The sequence below is a fragment of the Salmo trutta genome, chromosome 33 (assembly GCF_901001165.1).
Source record: "Salmo trutta chromosome 33, fSalTru1.1, whole genome shotgun sequence".
Classification (NCBI taxonomy): Eukaryota; Metazoa; Chordata; class Actinopteri; order Salmoniformes; family Salmonidae; genus Salmo; species Salmo trutta.
Genome location: NC_042989.1, coordinates 16,167,726 through 16,187,907, shown reverse-complemented (window position 1 = coordinate 16,187,907; position 20,182 = coordinate 16,167,726). Strand labels below are relative to the sequence as shown.

At 43.6% G+C, this 20,182-nt stretch overlaps 1 protein-coding gene across 10 annotated transcripts in view; it reads right to left on the bottom strand.

Annotated features, from left to right (window-relative positions):
• The window catches only part of LOC115172482 (transmembrane protein KIAA1109 homolog), a 133,235-nt gene that overhangs the window by 62,574 nt on the left and 50,479 nt on the right, over positions 1–20,182 (bottom strand). For all 10 annotated transcript variants that reach the window (XM_029729954.1, XM_029729964.1, XM_029729955.1 and 7 more), the window contains 13 exons: positions 18,079–18,216; positions 17,897–17,967; positions 13,149–13,322; positions 12,790–12,910; positions 9,627–9,770; positions 9,342–9,472; positions 9,043–9,245; positions 8,664–8,861; positions 8,305–8,516; positions 7,865–8,167; positions 4,450–4,602; positions 4,048–4,288; positions 3,707–3,855 (listed from right to left, as the gene is read on the bottom strand). In XM_029729954.1, the coding sequence (XP_029585814.1) occupies positions 3,707–3,855; positions 4,048–4,288; positions 4,450–4,602; positions 7,865–8,167; positions 8,305–8,516; positions 8,664–8,861; positions 9,043–9,245; positions 9,342–9,472; positions 9,627–9,770; positions 12,790–12,910; positions 13,149–13,322; positions 17,897–17,967; positions 18,079–18,216 (2,238 nt within the window). The remainder of the gene's footprint in view (positions 1–3,706; positions 3,856–4,047; positions 4,289–4,449; positions 4,603–7,864; positions 8,168–8,304; positions 8,517–8,663; positions 8,862–9,042; positions 9,246–9,341; positions 9,473–9,626; positions 9,771–12,789; positions 12,911–13,148; positions 13,323–17,896; positions 17,968–18,078; positions 18,217–20,182) is intronic.

Here is a 20,182-nt window from a genome sequence, read left to right as displayed (position 1 = left end):
CATGACAATGTTCCCAAACACACCGCCCGGGCAACGAAGGAGTGGCTTCGTAAGAAGCATTTCAAGGTCCTGGAGTAGCCTAGCCAGTCTCCAGATCTCAACCCCATAGAAAATCTTTGGAGGGAGTTGAAAGTCCGTGTTGCCCAGCGACAGCCCCAAAACATCACTGCTCTAGAGGAGATCTGCATGGAGGAATGGGCCAAAATACCAGCAACAGTATGTGAAAACCTTGTGAAGACTTACAGAAAATGTTTGACCTGTGTCATTGCCAACAAAGGGTATATAACAAAGTATTTGAGAAACTTTTGTTATTGACCAAATACTTATTTTCCACCATAATTTGCAAATAAATTCATTAAAAATCCTACAATGTGATTTTCTGGAAATTGTTTTCTCATTTTGTCTGTCATAGTTGAAGTGTACCTATGATGAAAATTACAGGCCTCTCTCATCTTTTTAAGTGGGAGAACTTGCACAATTGGTGGCTGACTAAATACTTTTTTGCCCCACTGTATTGGTCTTTCTGCAGAGAACCATTAACTTCTGACATAAAAACCAGTCTCTTTCACTCCTTTTATTCTAGGCTTCTTCTCTATAATTTATTTAATATCTCAATGTTCAAGGTTTAGCCGATTCCAACACCACCAACCTTCCCACTAGCCATGATTGGCTGAGATAATGAGTGGGCTGGACATGCCGCGAGAGGAGTTCGGATTGGTCTGCCATACAGAAGGCTTCTGTCTATTTGAGCTCGTCAGTCTGTGTTGGTAATCCTGTCGAAAGCAGCTTTTTTCTTTTTTACATGTATTGTGTAGTGGAGCTGCTTAAGTGTTGCTCTCCACTTTCTGGAGGATCAAGTTTTGAAATCCGTGGAATTAGATAATGATAGCTAAAGAGACGGAGAAAACACCCGTCTCCGGATTACATCCTCAAACTAAGGGCAACCGTGGTATGGCATTCCTGACAGGGAGACGCGTCCATCATGCAAGATGATGTATACAGGTAAGATAGTCTAGCGTTAGCTAGCTACATTCTCAGATATTACACCTTTCTAATTTTGACAGAAAGTGGTTTCATTTCAAGCTAAAGTGTACTGTTAGCTAGCTAGCTAACATAACGTGGTGTATGTACAACACCCGTTGAATATGGCCAGTGTCAGTAAACGTATGCAAAAAAACGTAATTAAATTGTTGCCAGCAGAGTTGGTTATGCTGTTTTCATGTTATCCAGAGGTAAACAAATCATCGGCCAGAGCGTCAAGTGTGCGCTCCAAGAGCGAAACGAGAAGGGTGGGGCTAAAGTTAAGAGGGTGTGAATGATGCTGAATGGGTGTAGACAAAGAAGAGCTCTTCACTAGATACCAAAATATTCCAAGCCGATTTTCTCAAAAGTGAGTTTACAAGTTTATCAACTTTCAAAGCAGAATTACTTTCCCATTGTTCCTCAAATGCAGTCTATGATATACAATTTTGTAGCTCTGAGTCTCTACTTTTATCCAATGTAAAAAACACAATTTCAAATTTTGATACATAAGACCGAATCCAGGTGGTGAGTCACAAATATAAATGCAACATGTAAAGTGTTGGTCCCATGTTTCATGAACTGAAATAAAAAATGCCAGAAATGTTCCATACGCACAAAAAGCCTATTTCTCTCTAATTTTGTGCACAAATTTGTTTACATCCCTGTCAGTGAGCATTTCTCCTTTGCGTTCAACTGGCCTCACAACCGCAGACCACGTGTAAGCACGCCAGCCTAGGACCTCCACATACGGTTTCTTCACCTGCGGGATTGTCTGAGAGCAGCCACCCGGACAGCTGATGAAACAGGAATATTTCTGTCTGTAATAAAGCACTTTTGTGGAGGAAAAACATTATGATTGGCTGGGCCTGGCTCCCCAGTGGGTGGGTCTATTCCCTTCCAAGCCCACCCATGGCTGCGCCCCTGCCCAGTCATGTGGAATCCATATACACTGCTCAAAAAAATAAAGGGAACACTAAAATAACACATCCTAGATCTGGATGAATGAAATAATCTTATTAAATACTTTTTTCTTTACATAGTTGAATGTGCTGACAACAAAATCACACAAAAATAATCAATGGAAATCCAATTTACCAACCCATGGAGGTCTGGATTTGGAGTCACACTCAAAATTAAAGTGGAAAACCACACTACAGGCTGATCCAACTTTGATGTAATGGGCTTAAAACAAGTCAAAATGAGACTCAGTAGTGTGTGTGGCCTCCACGTGCCTGTATGACCTCCCTACAACACCTGGGCATGCTCCTGATGAGGTGGCGGATGGTCTCCTGAGGGATCTCCTCCCAGACCTGGACTAAAGCATCCGCCAACTCCTGGACAGTCTGTGGTGCAACGTGGCGTTGGTGGATGGAGCGAGACATGATGTCCCAGATGTGCTCAATTGGATTCAGGTCTGGGGAACGGGCGGGCCAGTCCATAGCATCAATGCCTTCCTCTTGCAGGAACTGCTGACACACTCCAGCCACATGAGGTCTAGCATTGTCTTGCATTAGGAGGAACCCAGGGCCAACCGCAACAGCATATGGTCTCACAAGGGGTCTGAGGATCTCATCTCGGTACCTAATGGCAGTCAGGCTACCTCTGGCGAGCACATGGAGGGCTGTGCGGCCCGCCAAAGAAATGCCACCCCACACCATGACTGACCCACCACCAAACCGGTCATGCTGGAGGATGTTGCAGGCAGCAGAACGTTCTCCACGGCATCTCCAGACTCTGTCACGTCTGTCACATGTGCTCAGTGTGAACCTGCTTTCATCTGTGAAGAGCACAGGGTGCCAGTGGCGAATGTGCCAATCTTGGTGTTCTCTGGCAAATGCCAAACGTCCTGCACAGTGTTGGGCTGTAAGCACAAACCCCACCTGTGGACGTCGGGCCCTCATACCACCCTCATGGAGTCTGTTTCTGACCGTTTGAGTAGACACATGCACATTTGTGGCCTGCTGAAGGTCATTTTGCAGGGCTCTGGCAGTGCTCCTCCTGCTCCTCCTTGCACAAAGGCGGAGGTAGCGGTCCTGCTGCTGGGTTGTTGCCCTCCTACGGCCTCCTCCACGTCTCCTGATGTACTGGCCTGTCTCCTGGTAGCGCCTCCATGCTCTGGACACTACGCTGACAGACACAGAAAACCTTCTTGCCACAGCTCGCATTGATGTGCCATCCTGGATGAGCTGCACTACCTGAGCCACTTGTGTGGGTTGTAGACTCCGTCTCATGCTACCACTAGAGTGAAAGCACCGCCAGCATTCAAAAGTGACCAAAACATCAGCCAAGAAGCATAGGAACTGAGAAGTGGTCTGTGGTCACCACCTGCAGAACCACTCCTTTAATGGGGGTGTCTTGCTAATTGCCTATAATTTCCACCTGTTGTCTATTCCATTTGCACAACAGCATGTGAAATTTATTGTCAATCAGTGTTGCTTCCTAAGTGGACAGTTTGATTTCACAGAATTGTGATTGACTTGGAGTTAAATTGTGTTGTTTAAGTGTTCCCTTTATTTTTTTGAGCAGTGTATAAATGCCTAATGAATTTATTTAAATTGACTGGTTTCCTTTTATAAACTGTAACTCAGTAAAATCCTTGAAATTGTTGCATGTTGAGTTTATATTTTTCTTCAGTAGACAATGCAGAGACAGGTGGATACACAGTTAAAAGACACAGCTTTACCTTTATTTTGAGGGCAGATTCACTGTGTGTGTGGGACTTGGACAGCTTCCTCATGATCTCCACCCCGCTGACCGGTCCAGATTTGTCTCCTGTGGGCGGGGGGCGGCTGCATGCTCCCTCCAGCAGCATGGTGTGTTCACTCACTGTGGCTGGACAGCATTTACAACATGATATAACCCATTGGACCAACATACTACATGCATTATTGTCATCCCCATCATCAAATGTATTAACATGTGGGGGGACTTTTCAGTACAATTGTTTCGATAAAGTCTCTCTGTCATGTATTCATTTACCAGAATATTCAACAAAAATAAAAAACTCAGGGAAAAAGTTCCTACCTGCGTCGAACTCGAACTCGGCCCCGTCGGCGCTGGTGTCACTCTGCAGCGCAGCTCCGTTGTCCAGGCCCTGGACCTGGTAGGTCTGCTGCAGGGGGGTCTCCTTGGGTTTGGGCAGCTGGTTGGGCCTCATCAGGCCGATGGCCTTGAAGCCTTGGGTCACCACAATAAACTTCATCCACTGACGGGCCAGAGCCACAAGACCCTTTTTCAGGGTCACCAGGGCAGGCAGCCCGTCATTCTAAAGAGGACAAGATGAGATGGGTTAAATGGCTTATTAGGAGTTAACTTAGGGTAGATCCATGAGAGCTACTTCCAGCCCAGCACTAACAAACCTGATTCAGGCAATCATGGCCGAGTCCGAAGTTCTCAAGCCTCTAAATGCAAACACACACGTCTCACCATAGTGGCCTCCTCTATCACTGAGTAGTCAGCCTGCTGTAGGTAGCGATGCAGGATGTTACACAGCAGACAGGAGGGGTTCTCGTGGAGGTAGCGTGCTCGCTTGGTCACCCTGTTGTACTTGCTCCGAAATGGGATGTGGATACTCTTTTTCTGTAAAGAACAAAGGAAAGAAAAGAGAATATGTCTCATACACTGTGCATTCGGAAAGTATTCAGACACTTTCGCAAATCCCACATTTTGTTACGTTACAGCCTTACTCTAAAATGGATATAAACAAAAAAAAATCCTCATCAATCTGCACACAATACCCCATAATGACGAAGCAAAAACAGGTTATTAGAATGTTTGCAAATGTATAAAAAATGTTAAACAGAAATCCCTTATTTACATAAGTAAATCAGACCCTTTGCTATGAGACTTGAAATTGAGCTCAGGTGCATCCTGTTTCCATTGATCATCCTTGAGATGTTTCAACAACTTGATTGGAGTCCACCTGTGGTAAATTCAATTGATTGGATATGATTTGGAATGGCACACACCTGTCTATATAAGGTCCCACAGCTGACAGTGCATGTCAGAGCAAAAACCAAGCCATGAGGTTGAAGGAATTGTCCGTAGAGCTCTGACACAGGATTGTGTCGAAGCACAGATCTGGGGAAGGGTACCAGAACATTTCTGCAGCATTGAAGGTCCCCAAGAACACAGTAGCCTCCATCATTCTTAAATGGAAGAAGTTTGGAACCACCAAGATTCTTCCTAGAGCTGGCCGCCTGGCCAAACAGAGAAATCGGGGGAGAATGGCCTTGGTTAGGGAGGTGACCAAGAACCCGATGGTCACCCTGACAGAGCTCCAGAGTTCCTTTGTGGAGATGGGAGAAACTTCCATAAGTACAACCATCTCCGGATGCACTCCACCAATCAGATCTTTATGGTAGAGTGGCCAGACGGAAGCCACTCCTCAGTAAAAGGCACATGACAGCCCGCTTGGAGTTTGCCAAAAGGCACCTAAAGGATTCTCAGACCATGAGAAACAAGGTTCTCTGGTCTAATGAAACCCAGATTGAACTCTTTGGCCTGAATGCCAGGAGGAGGAAACCTGGCACCATCCCTACGGTGAAGCATGGTGGTGGAAGCATCATACTGTGGGCATGTTTTCCAGCGGCAGGGACTGGATCGAGGGAAAGATGAACAGAGCAAAGTATAGAGAGATCCTTGATGAAAACCTGCTCCAGAGCGCTCAGACTGGGGTGAAGATTCACCTTCCAATAGGATAATGACCCTAAGCACACAGCCAAAACGCAGGAGTGGATTCGGGACAAGTCTCAATGTCCATGAGTGGCCCAGCCAGAGTCCGGACTTGAACCCGATCGAACATCTCTGGAGAGACCTGAAAAAAGCTGTGCAGCTTGAGAGAATCTGCAAAGAAGAATGGGAGAAACTCCCCAAATACACGTGTGACAAGCTTGTAACGTCATACTCAAGAAGACTCGAGGCTGTAATTGCTGCCAAAGTTCCTTCAACAAAGTACTGAGTAAAGGGTCTGAATACATACAGCGCCTTGCAAAAGTATTCATCCCCCTTGGCGTTTTTCCTATTTTGTTGCATTACAACCTTCAATAGATTTTTATTTGGATTGCATGGCCATACACAAAATAGTGAAACGAAAACAATTACTTGTTTAAAAAAATTAAACAAAATCAAAAACGGAAAAGTGGTGCGTTATGTATTCACCCCTTTGCTATAAAGCCCATAAATAAGATCTGGTGCAACCAATTACCTTTAGAAGTCACATCATTAGTTAAATAAAGTCCACATGTGTGCAATCTAAGTGTCACATGATCTCAGTATATATATATATATACATACACACCTGTTCTGAAAGGCCCCAGAGTCTGCAACACCACTAAGCAAGGGGCACCACCAAGCAAGCACTGAGCACCATTAAATCCATTATTAAAAGATGGAAAGAATATGGCACCACAACAAACATGCCAAAAAACTCACGGACCAGGCAAGGAGGGCATTAATCAGAGGCAACAAAGAGACCAAAGATAACCCTGAAGGAGATGTAAAGCTCCACAGTGGAGATTAGAGTATCTGTCCATAGAATCACTTTAAGCGGTACACTCCACAGAGCTGGGCTTTACGGAAGAGTGGCCAGAAAAAAGCCATTGCTTAAAGAAAAAAATAAGCAAACACGTTTGGTGTTCGCCAAAAGGCATGTGGGAGACTCCCCAAAGATATGGAAGATGGTACTCTTGCCAGATGAGCCTAAAATTTAGCTTTTTGGCCATCAAGGAAAACGCTATGTCTGGCGCGAACCCAACACCTATCATCACCCCGAGAATATCATCCCTACAGTGAAGCATGGTGGTGGCTGTGGGGATGTTTTTCCTCAGCAGGGACTGGGAAAATGGTCAGAATTCAAGGAATGATGGATGGCGCTAAATACAGGGATATTCTCGAGGAAAACCTGTTTCAGTCTTCCAGAGATTTGAGACTGGGACGGAGGTTCACCTTCCAGCAGGACAATGATCCTAAGCATACTGTTAAAGCAAAACTCGAGTGGTTTAAGTGGAAACATTTCAATGTCTTGGAATGGCCGAGTCAAAGCCCAGACCTCAATCCAACTGAGAATCTGTGGCATGACTTAAAGATAGCGGAACCCATCCAACTTGAAGGAGCTGGAGCAGTTTTGCCTTGAAGAATGGGCAAAAATCCCATGGCTAGATGTGCCAAGCTTATAGAGACATACCCCAAGAGACTTGCAGCTGTAATTGCTGTAAAAGGTGGCTCTACAAAGTATTGACTTTGGGGGGGTGAATAGTTATGCACGCTCAAGTTCATTTTTTTTTCTTATTTCTTGTTTGTTTCACAATAAAAACTATTTAGCATCTTCAAAGTGGTAGGCATGTTGTGTAAATCAAATGATACAAATCCCCCAAAAATCTATTTTAATTCCAGGTTGTAAGACAACAAAATAGGAAAAATGCCAAGGGGGTGAATACTTTCACAAGCCACCGTTTGTAAATGTGATTTTTTAGTTTATTTTTTATTATACATTTGCAAACATTTCTAAAAACCCGTTTTTGCGTTGTAATAATGGGGTATTGTGTGCGTATATTGAGAAGGATTATTCTTTTTTCATCCATTTTAGAATAAGGCTGTAACAGAATGTGGAAAAAGTCAAGGGGTCTGAATACTTTCCGAATGCACTGTAGACTCTGAATCACCTTTATTTGCCAAATACATTTACATGTACCCTGAATTGACCTGGTAAAATTGTGCTGACAGCAATAGACAAAATATACAAACAGAATAGACAGACGAATTTACACAATCTACATACACAATATACACAATACGTGAATGGATAAAAGGCATTGGAGCCCTCAACCTGTGCAGTACTGACCTCCAAGGCTTCAGTCATGATGCAGCCCATGACAGCACACACTCTCAAGGTGCCCTCCATGTCCAGCTTACGCAGAGAAGACTTGAGCTGGTCGATGGGGACCAACCAGGCTCCGATCGCCGGTGTCGCTGTGCTCAGGAGATTCAGCTGCCTGGAGATGGCCTGGGAGGGGGAGCGTACATTGGTTGGGGCAGCGAAGCTGAACCAGATCTCCTTGATGGTGAGCTTCATGCTGCTGGAGTCAGGGGGTGGGGGCATGAGGGGGAGGTCCTTCTTCAGGTCGTCAGACTCCACCCCTTCATCCTGCAAGAGCAATCGACACCACACAGAGGCCAATGAGAGGGGAGCAAGAGAGAGAAGCAAGTCTATATTTTGTCTGAATGCTTTCCGTTACTGAAATGAGGTTGGATCAAGCACAACATTTGAAAGTGATGAGTTACCTGATCGTCAGAGTCTGAGTTTCCGTTGGCATCAGAGTTGGGGCTTGTGGCGTCGTTAGGCAGGTTGTCATCAGATACATCAGTGCTGTAGCCGCTGCCCGTCTGAGAGCCTGATGAGCCATTGGATTTGGACATGCCAGTGTTCACGCCAGTACCCGACTGCCCCATCATGCCAAACGCACTGTACAGCACTGCACCCGATTGACGTCCACCTGCACATATCCACACACAATCAGGCAAAAGTGTTACAGGGTTGGTGTTAATAACATCAATTCAATCAATTGAACTTAAATTCAGTCAATTCAAAGTTAATCTAAATTCCAATGTGTATATGCATATCTTTGGTAATGACAAATTACCTTTGACGGTGAGGTTCTCGATTCCGCACTCAAACATGATCCAGCCCCACTTCTCCAAGGAGGCAGCGGTGCGGACCAGGTCTGCAGCCGTGTAGTTCTCTGTCTCGTCCACAAGGGCAAACTCATCTATTTCCTCCAGACTGAACAGCACTTTGGACTTCTCAAAAGGGATGGCCGTGATGGCACATGTCCCTATGTCTTAACCACAGGACAGGAAAAATGAGTAAACTTGAAAGTTTCACTTCACAACTGGCTAACACTTAATATTATATTAGGGCAGAAGTCTCTAACTCCAGTCATGGACAGCCTGCTGGGTGTGAAGGCTGGTGTTTCAAAAAACACATGGTAGAGCATTCAATAAAAAAGAGCATATTCCCACCTTTGGAATCCAGGCCTCGTAGTTGGCAGTGGATGCGGTGGATGTTAAGCTTGGCAGCGATCTCCTTGCCCTTCTCAATGCCGGCGTTGGAGCGCAGTGAGCCTGAAGACTGTGGCTGCATCTTGGTGGCCGAGGCATACTTCTCCAAGTTTACGGAGGGACGGCCGTGTTCTGCAGTGTTCGGTGTCTCCTCCACTATGCCCCTGTGGAGACAGACAGGAGGGTACGCACAGGGTGTAACTGTGTGTGTGTGTGTCCGTCTTAAGGAGACAGGTGCAGGCTGGTGGAAATGAGGTTACCTGTTCATGCGAAACTGTGTGGCGATCCTGTCGAAGCAGAGAGCAACCAGAGAGACGTGTGTGATGTGGCTCTTACTGGAGCTGAAGGGAGAACACTCTTCTATAGAGGCCTGGAGCAGACACAGGTTCACCTGCACAGCCAGAGAGAAAGATTTTTGGGACATTAGAGATGCAACTCTAGGAGGTCAGCATTGATCTAGTCGACTAATTTCACTTCAAATTAGTTTAAATTCTGTTTAAGTCCAATACAATTTTCCTGGAACAATTTCATGGCACAATTCCTACCTTAGGGATTGACACGTTAGCTTGCAGGCCCTTGATCTTCACGTTGTCTGTTTTGACCTTCAGTTCCGTTTGGCCATGTGGCATGTTGAGGGAGCCTGTGGTACCCTCCGTCTTGGACAGCTTGTGCTCCTGCATGGCTGAGCTCTATAATGGGGGAACCATTTCAAAACAGGACAATCTTAGGGTAAATCTAAAATTGCACTCTATTCCCTTTATGGGTCTTTCTATAAACTACAGTACCAGTGAGGATTTCCTACGCTGGACAACTTGTTACTGCTGTTGATAAGTTATTGATAATAATCAGCCAATTTTTTTATGTCATTAAATTAAGGTAAGATGGGATCATAGCTATATTCAATCAAATTTACGAGTTGATTTAAAATGTTGAACCCTTTATCATGTTTGGTGTCTTGATGGATTTGTCCAAAATCATGTGACATAAAACACAACTTTTCTGTCCTCGCATTTATGGCAGAGTAAGTTGTCATTATATCATATATTAAGCATTAATCAGTTAAATTAGACATTTTACTTGAACACTGTAAGAATCCTTGATCTAGCTGTCATACAGTTTTTAGTATAGAGATCTCAGAAATGCAGTGTAACTACGTAAAATTCTGTAACATTTCATGTCTCCTTATGTTACGGGGTGAAAACCCAAATAAAAAATAATAAATGCAATTTGCAAAACAGAATGCTTCTAACTGAAATAGTCACCTTACCTTGATACTTAACACCTACATCGATACTGTCATTAATGTGCTTCTTCAATAATTATGCATAATACTTGTTGGATGCGAATTTGGTGTAAAGCTGATTAGTCACACCATGATATATTCACACATCTGATCCAGGAAGGAATTTTCAGAAGGACAGTTAAGTGACGAACAGCTGTTGTGAGGGCGCATGTGACGCAACAACAGTCCAAGTGCTAGAAAAAAGGTGTTCGCAAAAAATGGCCAGAACATTTTGGTGTCTGGTTTGTTATGCTGGTGAAGAAAGTTGCGCCTGGATCCACATTGGATCTAATATCCCTACCGAATTGATATTGATCATCTGTTGTTGTCTGCTTGATTTACAGCAGGGTCTCGTTAGATCTAACAGAGAAAGCATCAAGGTAATGTGTTCATGTTTTCTGAGACTCGGATTGGACACAGAATCTACTGTGTGCAATTGCATAGGATAGACTATTGTGCAACCCCCAACACTATTCCTTTTAATTATTCTAGATATAATGACAACAAATGCTTCTTCACAACATGATCTGGTAATGAAATAACATGACAAATACATTTTATTTTCCATGTTACACCTGCAATTTTAAACAATACAAGGGGCTTGAAGTAGCCCATTTGAACTTGAATTTGGAGCTCAGAAATTCAAGTATTGGAATAGGCCTACCAAGAATATTAGTAATTTCCTCACTTTGGTCCCCAAAAAGTCCTTATAATTATTGTAGCCAATTTGTAAGTTCTCCTGATCCCTTGCATGCTAACCACACCGCTCGCGCGCGTCAACAAGCATCTGCTTTACCCACTGCAAGTCTCGCCTCTTCCATCTCCTCATCGGTTTTTAGGAGCACATACCCAAGTGGGTGATTGAAACTGAGGTCCACACTCCAGTCCAGTTGGTGGTGGTAATGCACCTTTAAGTTGGTTGCCAACCACCATAAAGTCCAAAGAAGAAGAAAAAGCCTGAAGGCGGAGAGATTACTAGAAACAAACTCTGTGTACCTTTTTATTTTTTTTGATTAATTGTCGGAGTAGAGGACCTTGTGCATTTCAGGTAAAATCACAACCCGATGTTTATGTCCCAGGACAAATTAGCTAGCAACAGCAAGCTAGCTAGCTAAATTGCCATAAATGTTTAATGCTTTTCGACATCTAGTGTGGGTGGACAAAATCAACATGTTACAATTATCCGTGATTTCATTATTGATCAGTGTTGCTCTACTCTGTTGCAGTAAAACCACGTGTTGCGCTAAAACCACGAGCGGTCATTATGAGGATGGAAACATCTGCTGGCTTCAACTTGGCTTTCCATACAAATCCTTCCATTGAAAAATAAACTTTGCTTTTGGTCCCTTTCTCATTATAAGTACAGCAATAGTGAGATTCAAATTGTGAAATTAACGCTACCGCTATTCATGGCTTTATTATGTGTGCCTGCACCAGCCATGCATGCATCCAATCTATTTAGTCAGGCAATGTCCACATTATTCTAAATCAAATCCTATTTTAGGTGTAATAATAATTAGAATATCAATGTATTGGCAAGGCCTAACAAATACATTATTCTTAGTGGTAATGGCCTACTTTTTTGGACACTTTTTGGATGCTTTGTGCCAACATCTGCCAGGGATGCTGGCAGATGTTGACTCCAATGCTTCCCACAGTTGTGTCAAGTTGTCTGGATGTCCTTTCGGTGGTGGACCATTCTTGATACACACGGGAAACGGTTGAGCGTGGAAAAATCCAGCAGCGCTGCAGTTCTCGACACAAATCAGTGTGACTGGCCATAGCCTCGGGATGTAGTTTGTGTGTGGGGGTGCTATAAATCTTTTGGACTATTAAAGGCCCAGTGCTCTACTTAAAAAAAATATATGATTTTTCAGGGGGGGCTGCAGCCTCTTCAGCACCTCTACTTTCCGCGGCTATGCTCCTGGCTAGGGCTGTTGCGGTCATTACATTTTGCCAGCTGGTGATTGTCATTGAAATAACTGCCGGTCTCATGGAAATTGACCGTGAATTAGCATTAACATCTTGACAAGTGACATCAATAAGGGATCGTACTGTAGCTTTCACCTGGATTCACCTGGTCACAGTCTGTTATGGAAAGAGCGGTGTCCTTAATGTTTTGTACACTCAGTGTAAATTGTAATTATTGAGGTCCTTGAAAATGTAAATTAATTAAGTACTTGAAAAAGTCCCTGAATGTCCTTGGCCAATGTTGCTGTATAGGTGGAGTTATTCGTCAATTTGTATATATTCACTTTGATTCCTCTAGGTACACATGTGGAACTGCATGAAAATCATTTTCATTTTTGTTTCAAACCATTTAGAAATGTTGATCCCAATGTCACACATTGGCCCCATTATTTATAGAAAGACCCGTATAGTGCCCTACTTTTAGCCAGATTTACTCCTTGGTGAGGTTTACTTACGGATTCAGTCACAGTGGACTTGCTGATCTGATAGGCTTCGTTTAGGACCTTCCCATGGAGGTCATCCAGAATGGCTGCAGGGTGACGTATACTGACGTAGTGGACCATAGACTCAATGTATCTGTAATAACACCCCATACATTGTCAATGACATTAGGAATATATATTCCTGTAATATGACAAGGAGAGTTGCTGGGCACATCTGCTGTGGGGAGACACTGATTGCAGATGGAAAGCCAATATGTTTTGAATTTTCAATGATGAGCTGGTCTATAAGATTACCTATATAACAGTATTTTTACACAAGCCTTTGGTGGCTATAGCATACTAGAACTTAGTATAAACCCAGTTGATGTTACCTGTCCAGAGCTTCAGCCACTAGAGGGGTGAGCACCACATTGATGGCCCCTTTCACTTCCACGATGGCGGTGGTTCTGGTCTGGGAGAGGGGCTGCTCCAAGGTCCAGTCCTCAGTGGTGGTGGTGTCATCTGTGTTCTCCATCGCCGCCTTATCCAGAGGAGTGTACGGTTGGCTATAGTCACAGAGAGAGATGCAGTTACAGATCTGTGTGTGAGAAACACACAGAGCAGACCATAGAGATCCTATTAAATGAGTTCTATATGTAATTATATGGAGCAGACACACATACACTGAGTGTACAAAAACATAAGGCACACCTTCCTAATATTGAGTTGCACCCCTTTATCCCTCAGACCATCTCAATTCATCGGGGCATGGACTCTACAATGTGTCGAAAGCGTTCAACAGGGATGCTGACCCATGTTGACTCCAATGCATCCCAGTTGTGTCAAGTTGGCTGGATGTCCTTTGGGTGGTGGACCATTCTTGATACACATAGGAAACTGTTGAGCGTGGAAAACCCAGCAGTGTTGCAGTTCTTGACACACACAAACCGGTGCGCCTGGCACCTACTACCTTGTTCCAGTGTTGTAGAGTCCAGTCTGGAGACCCTATATTGAGTGTCTCGGTCTTGTCTCGGTGTCGGATACATTTTCACTTCCCAGGACCAGCCGAGAATAATCCTAATCTTCCATTCAGTCAGTACATAAAAGTGCTTCACTAGGCCCGAATATAATATATACTCTCCTTTCTTGAAACATTAATATCTTATCGCTTATTGAAACCTGGGATTCCTACTTTACTCAAAATATTACTGTCCTTTACTTTAATTTAAAAATATCCTCAAACTTTGTCCGAATTTCCTTGACTCGCTGGTAGGGAAGAGTCGGGAAATTGTTGTAAAGTTGCATTCTCACTATTAGTAAGGGGAGACGGGGGGGAAATTGTAAAAGTCTTTATATCTATAATAGACATGTTTGCGCAGTGGCAAACCTATTGGACCTAGGCCTTCAGTGTGTGACATGCTTGTGATGCTGAAAGGACAGCAATTGTAATACCAGCACACATGTCAGAGAGTGCACTTTTTGTAAAACACAAAGTGTCAGTGGTGTAGTGGAGGCTATATACGCAGGTATAGGCCCTATACCCACTTTGTTTTTCAGTGGGCATTGTATATACTCACTTCTTAATCCCTAGTGTTGTATATCAAAGTAATGCAGTGGAGGTATACGACTTATTAATTATGTAGTACAATAGTGAAATCATGCACAAAATAGCCTACACAATCGCAAAGCGGGCAGCACACATAACCTTGTTTCAGTGGAATATCATCTGCAGGCAGGAAGAGTGTGCAGCTCTCAACTGGTTGTCGTATTGAGCAGCTCACAGAAGAATGACATCAGTAGCTGGTACGTAGGAAAGACGTTTCAACTCATGATATCTACCAGTAAATGCCAACTAAGGTAACAATGGGAAGGCAAACCAGGTATTGAAAAAGTTTATTCCATGGTCTTGGTTAGATGCGCAATTCAGTCATCATGCTATTTTCATGATAATTTCTAAAGGCTTGACAAAAAAACCTTCTCAATTAAAAGTTGACTGCAATGTAGGCCTACCTGACAGAATTATATAATGCTGAGTTGTATCAATGGGGAGGGCATTTGTTTTGCACAATTGAATTAAAGGGCAACTACACCCTCCATAATTATATTTATGTTTCGTGAGTCCACCAGATCAGAGGCAGTAGGGATGACCAGATGACCAGGGACTTTTATTTTATTTTTTACCTTTATTTAACTAGGCAAGTCAGTTAAGAACAAATTCTTATTTTCAATGACCGGCTAGGAACAGTGGGTTAACTGCCTTAGCCTTTCTCTGAAAGTGTAGAAGGCCCTCATTGTTCTCCACTGTGTAAGCGTTAGTAAAAATGTGTAGAGTGGCTCTATTTGCCCTCAGCATGGATTTTTTCACCATTTTAAATGTCAAAAGAATCGATACGTTCTTCTGAAATATGAACACAGAAATACTGGACATTTTGAACTCTTATGTTGATGATTTGCAAAATTACAGACTTGCATTTTCTGGTCTTGGTCTTGACTCGGTCTCTGACCTCTCGTCCCCCTCCGTTCTTGGTCTTGACTCGGACTCGTCTTGGTTTTGAATCGGTCTCACATTAGGTGGTTTCGAACACAACACTGCCCCGTTCAAAGGCACTTAATTATTTTGTTTCCCATTCACCCTCTGAACAGCACACATAAACTCAGCAAAAAAAGAAATGTCCTCTCACTGTCAACTGCATTTATTTTCAGCCAACTTAACATGTGTAAATAGTTATGAACATAACAAGATTCAACAACTGAGACATAAACTGAACAAGACATGTGATTAACAGAAATGGAATAATGTGTCCCTGAACTAAGGGGGGTCAAAATCAAAAGTAACAGTCAGTATCTGGTGTGGCCACCAGCTGCATTAAGTACTGCAGTACATCTCCTCCTAATGGACTGCACCAGATTTGACAGTTCTTGCTGTGAGATGTTACCCCACTCTTCCACCAAGGCACCTGCAAGTTCCCAGACATTTCTGGGGGGAATGGCCCTAGCTCTCACCCTCCGATCTAATAGGTCCCAGACATGCTCAATGGGATTGAGATCCAGGCTCTTCGCTGGCTATGGCAGAACACTGACATTCCTGTCTTGCAGGAAATCACGCACAGAATGAGTAGTATGGCTGGTGGCATTGTCATGCTGGAAGGTCATGTCAGGATGAGCCTGCAGGAAGGGAACTACCTGAGGGAGGAGGATGTCTTCCCTGTAACACACAGCGATGAGATTGCCTGCAATGACAACAAGCTCAGTCTGATGATGCTGTGACACACCGCCCCAGACCATGACGGACCCTCCACCTTCAATCCCGCTCAAGAGTACAGGCTTCAGTGTAACGCTCATTCCTTCGACGATAAATGCGAATCCGACCATCACCCCTGGTGAGACAAAACCGTGACTCGTCAGTGAAGAGCACTTTTTGCCAGTCCTGTCTGGTCCAGCGACGGACGGTTTGTGCCCATAGGCAAAGTTGTTGCCGGTGATGTCTGGTGAGGACCTGCCTTACAACAGGCCTACAAGCCCTCAGTCCAGCCTCTCTCAGCCTATTGCGGACAGTCTGAGCACTGATGGAGGGATTGTGCGTTCCTGTGTAACTCGGGCAGTTGTTGTTGCCATCGTGTACCTGTCCCGCAGGTGTGATGTTTGGATGTACCGATCCTGTGCAGGTGTTGTTACACGTGGTCTGCCACTGCAAAGACGATCAGCTGTCCGTCCTGTCTCCCTGTAGCACTGTCTTAGGCGACTCACAGTACGGACATTGCAATATATTGCCCTGGCCACATCTGCAGTCCTAAGGCACGTTCCCGCAGATGAGCAGGGACCCTGGGCATCTTTCGTTTGGTGTTTTTCAGAGTCAGTAGAATGGCCTCTTTAGTGTCCTAAGTTTTCAGAACTGTGACAATGACCTACCGTCTGTAAGCTGTTAGTGCCTTAACCTGTCTGGGCTAGGGGGAGTATTTTCACGGCCGGATAAAAAACGTACTCGATTTAAACTGGTTACTAGTCTTGCCCAGAAACGAGAATATGCATATAATTAAAGTAGATTTGGATAGAAAACACTCTAAAGTTTCTAAAACTGTTTGAATGGTGTCTGTGAGTATAACAGAACTCATATGGCAGGCAAAAACCTGAGAAGATTCCAGGCAGGAAGTGGCCTGTCTGACAATAGTTTCTTCCAGAGGTGACGCTTAGCATTCAGGCCAAAGAGTTCAATCTCCAAGCGGGTTGTCATGTGCCTTTTATTGAGGAATGGCTTCCGTCTGGCCGATAAGTGGAGTGCTGCAGAGATAAGTGGAGTGCTGCAGAGATGGTTGTCCTTCTGGAAGGTTCTCCCATCTCCACAGAGGAACTCTGGAGCTCTGTCAGAATGACCATCGGGTTCTTGGTCACCTCCCTGACCAAGGCCCTTCTCCCCCAATTGCTCAGTTTGGCCGAGCGGCCAGCTCTAGAAAGAGACTTGGTAGTTTCAAACTTATTCCATTTAAGAATGATGGAGGACACTGTGTTGTTGGAGACCTTCAATGCTGCAGAAATGTTTTGTTACCCTTCCCCAGATCGTGCCTCGTCAGAATCCTGTCTCGGAGCTCTACGGACAACATCATGGCTTGGTTTTTGCTTTGACATGCACTGTCAACTGTGGGACCTTATATAGACAGGTGTGTGCCTTTCCAAATCTTGTCCAATTAATTGAATTTACCACAGGTGGACTCCAATCAAGAAGCAGAAACATCCCAAGGATAATCAATGGAAACTGCAGCTGAGCTCAATTTCAAGTCTCATAGGAAAGGGTCTTAATACTTATGTAAATAAGGTATTTCTGTTTTTTTAAAACCTGTTTTCACTTTGTCATTATGGGGTATTGTGTGTAGATTGATGAGGGAAAAAAAAAACATTTTATACATTTTAGAATAAGGTTGTAACGTAACAAAATGTGGAAAAAGGGAAGGGGTCTGAATACTTTCCAAATGCACTGTACTGATTGAAGTGGATTTAACAGGTGACATCAATAAGGGATCATAGCTTTCACCTGGTCAGTCTGTGTCATGGAAAGAGCAGGAGGTCCTAATGTTTTGTACACTCAGTGTATATGATGCACACACACACATAGTCAACAAAGGCTAGCAAAATAAATTTGAAATACTTGTTTGTGTCTCCCATCAACGAAAGACCTCTGTCTAGTAGAGAGCTGGCAGAGAGGCCTTGTTTAACCACCTACAACATAAGAGAAAGGGTTAAGACCTCAGGGTACTCCACGGATGAACAGACACACACAGTAACACACAAAAACACACACACACTGTCTATATAGAATGTGTTTCTTACCTTAAAGCTGGGAACAGAGAGCTGGTCGAAGGAGGCAGAGCTCTCCTCACTGGTGGGCGTGTCCAGGTCCAGGGGGCGGTGTAGTGAGGACTTGGAGGTCCTCTTATTGGTGGGCTGCTTCTGAGACCAGTTAGACACCTGGGGTGTATTCAGAAGACGGTCAGAAGGTTTAAGATCAGAGGTCGACCGATTAATCGGAATGGCCGATTAATTAGGGCCGATTTCAAGTTTTCATAACAATCGGTAATCGGCATTTTTGGACCCAGTTTATGGCCGATTACATTGCACTCCACGAGGAGACGGCGTGGCAGACTGACTACCTGTTATGTGAGTGCAGCAAGGAGCCACGGTAAGGTGCTAGCTAGCATTAAACTTACCTTATAAAAAAAAAATCTTAACATAATCACTAGTTAACTACACATGGTTGATGATATTACTAGTTTATCTAGCTTGTCCAGCGTTGCAAATAATCGATGCGGTGCCTGTTAATTTATCATTGAATCACAGCCTACTTCGTCAAACGGGTGATTTAACAAGCGCATTCGCGAAAAAAGCACTGTCGTTGCACACCAATGTGTACCTAACCATAAACATCAATGCCTTTCTTAAAATCAATACACAAGTATATATTTTTAAACCTGCATATTTAGTTAATATTGCCTGCTAACATGAATTTCTTTAACTAGGGAAATTGTGTCACTTTTCTTGCGTTCTGTGCAAGCAGAGTCAGGGTATATGCAGCAGTTTGGGCCGCCTGGCTCGTTGCGAACTGTGTGAAGACCATTTCTTCCTAACTAAGACCGTAATTAATTTGCCAGAATTGTACATCATTATGACATAACATTGGAGGTTGTGCAATGCAACAGCAATATTTAGACTTAGGGATGCCACCCGTTAGATAAAATACGGAACGGTTCCGTATTTCACTGAAAGAAAAACGTTTTGTTTTTGAAATGTTAGTTTCCAGATTTGACCATATTAATGACCTAAGGCTCGTACTTGTGTGTTATTATATTATAATTAAGTCTATGATTTGATAGAGCAGTCTGACTGAGCGGGGGTAGGCAGCAGCAGGTATGTAAGCATTCATTCAAACAGCACTTTCCTGCATTTGCCAGCAGCTCTTTGCTGTGCTTCAAGCATTGAGCTGTTTATGACTTCAAGCCTATCAACTCCCGAGATTAGGCTGGCAATACTAAAGTACCTATTAGAACATCCAATGGTCAAAGGTATATGAAATACAAATGGTATAGAAAGAAATAGTCCTATAATAACTACAACCTAAAACTTCTTATCTGGGAATATCGAACTCATGTTAAAAGGAACCACCAGCTTTCATATGTTCTGAGCAAGGAACTTAAACGTTAGCTTTTTTACATGGCACATATTGCACTTTTATTTTCTTCTCCAACACTTTGTTTTTGCATTATTTAAACCAAATTCAACATGTTTCATTATTTATTTCAGACTAAATAGATTTTATTGATGTATTATATGAAGTTAAAATAAGTGTTCATTCAGTATTTTTGTCGGAATGATTTGACTAGTGCAGTGTTAGCTAGCTAGCTACATAGCTGTCTTTGTCATAGCTTGATAATTGTGTAGTTTAGTAATTATCGAGGTTAGCTAGGCAGCTATTTCCGTCCCCCGCGACGCCATTGTTCCATACCTAGCCAACTATTACCGACGAGCAGCATTGTAGAAACTAAATACATTACAAAGGAACGTCTTGATTAGTGTTATGTTATGTTAGCTAGCTACAAAGTTGCTTTTGTATAATAGCCAACCTCTACCGACTAGCAGCACTGTAGAAACTATTACATTACAACGGAACGACTTGATTAGTGTAGTGTTGTGTTAGTTAGCTAGCATTTTCGTCATTTTAGTCAATAAGATTTTCGCAACGAAAGCTTAACTTTCTGAACATTCGAGACGTGTAGTCCACTTGTCATTCCAATCTCCTTTGCATTAGCGTACCCTCTTCTGTAGCTTGTCAACTATGTGTCTGTCTATCCCTGTTCTCTCCCCTCTGCACAGGCCATACAAACGCTTCACACCGCGTGGCCGCCTGCCACTCTAACCTGGTGGTCCCAGCGCGGACGAC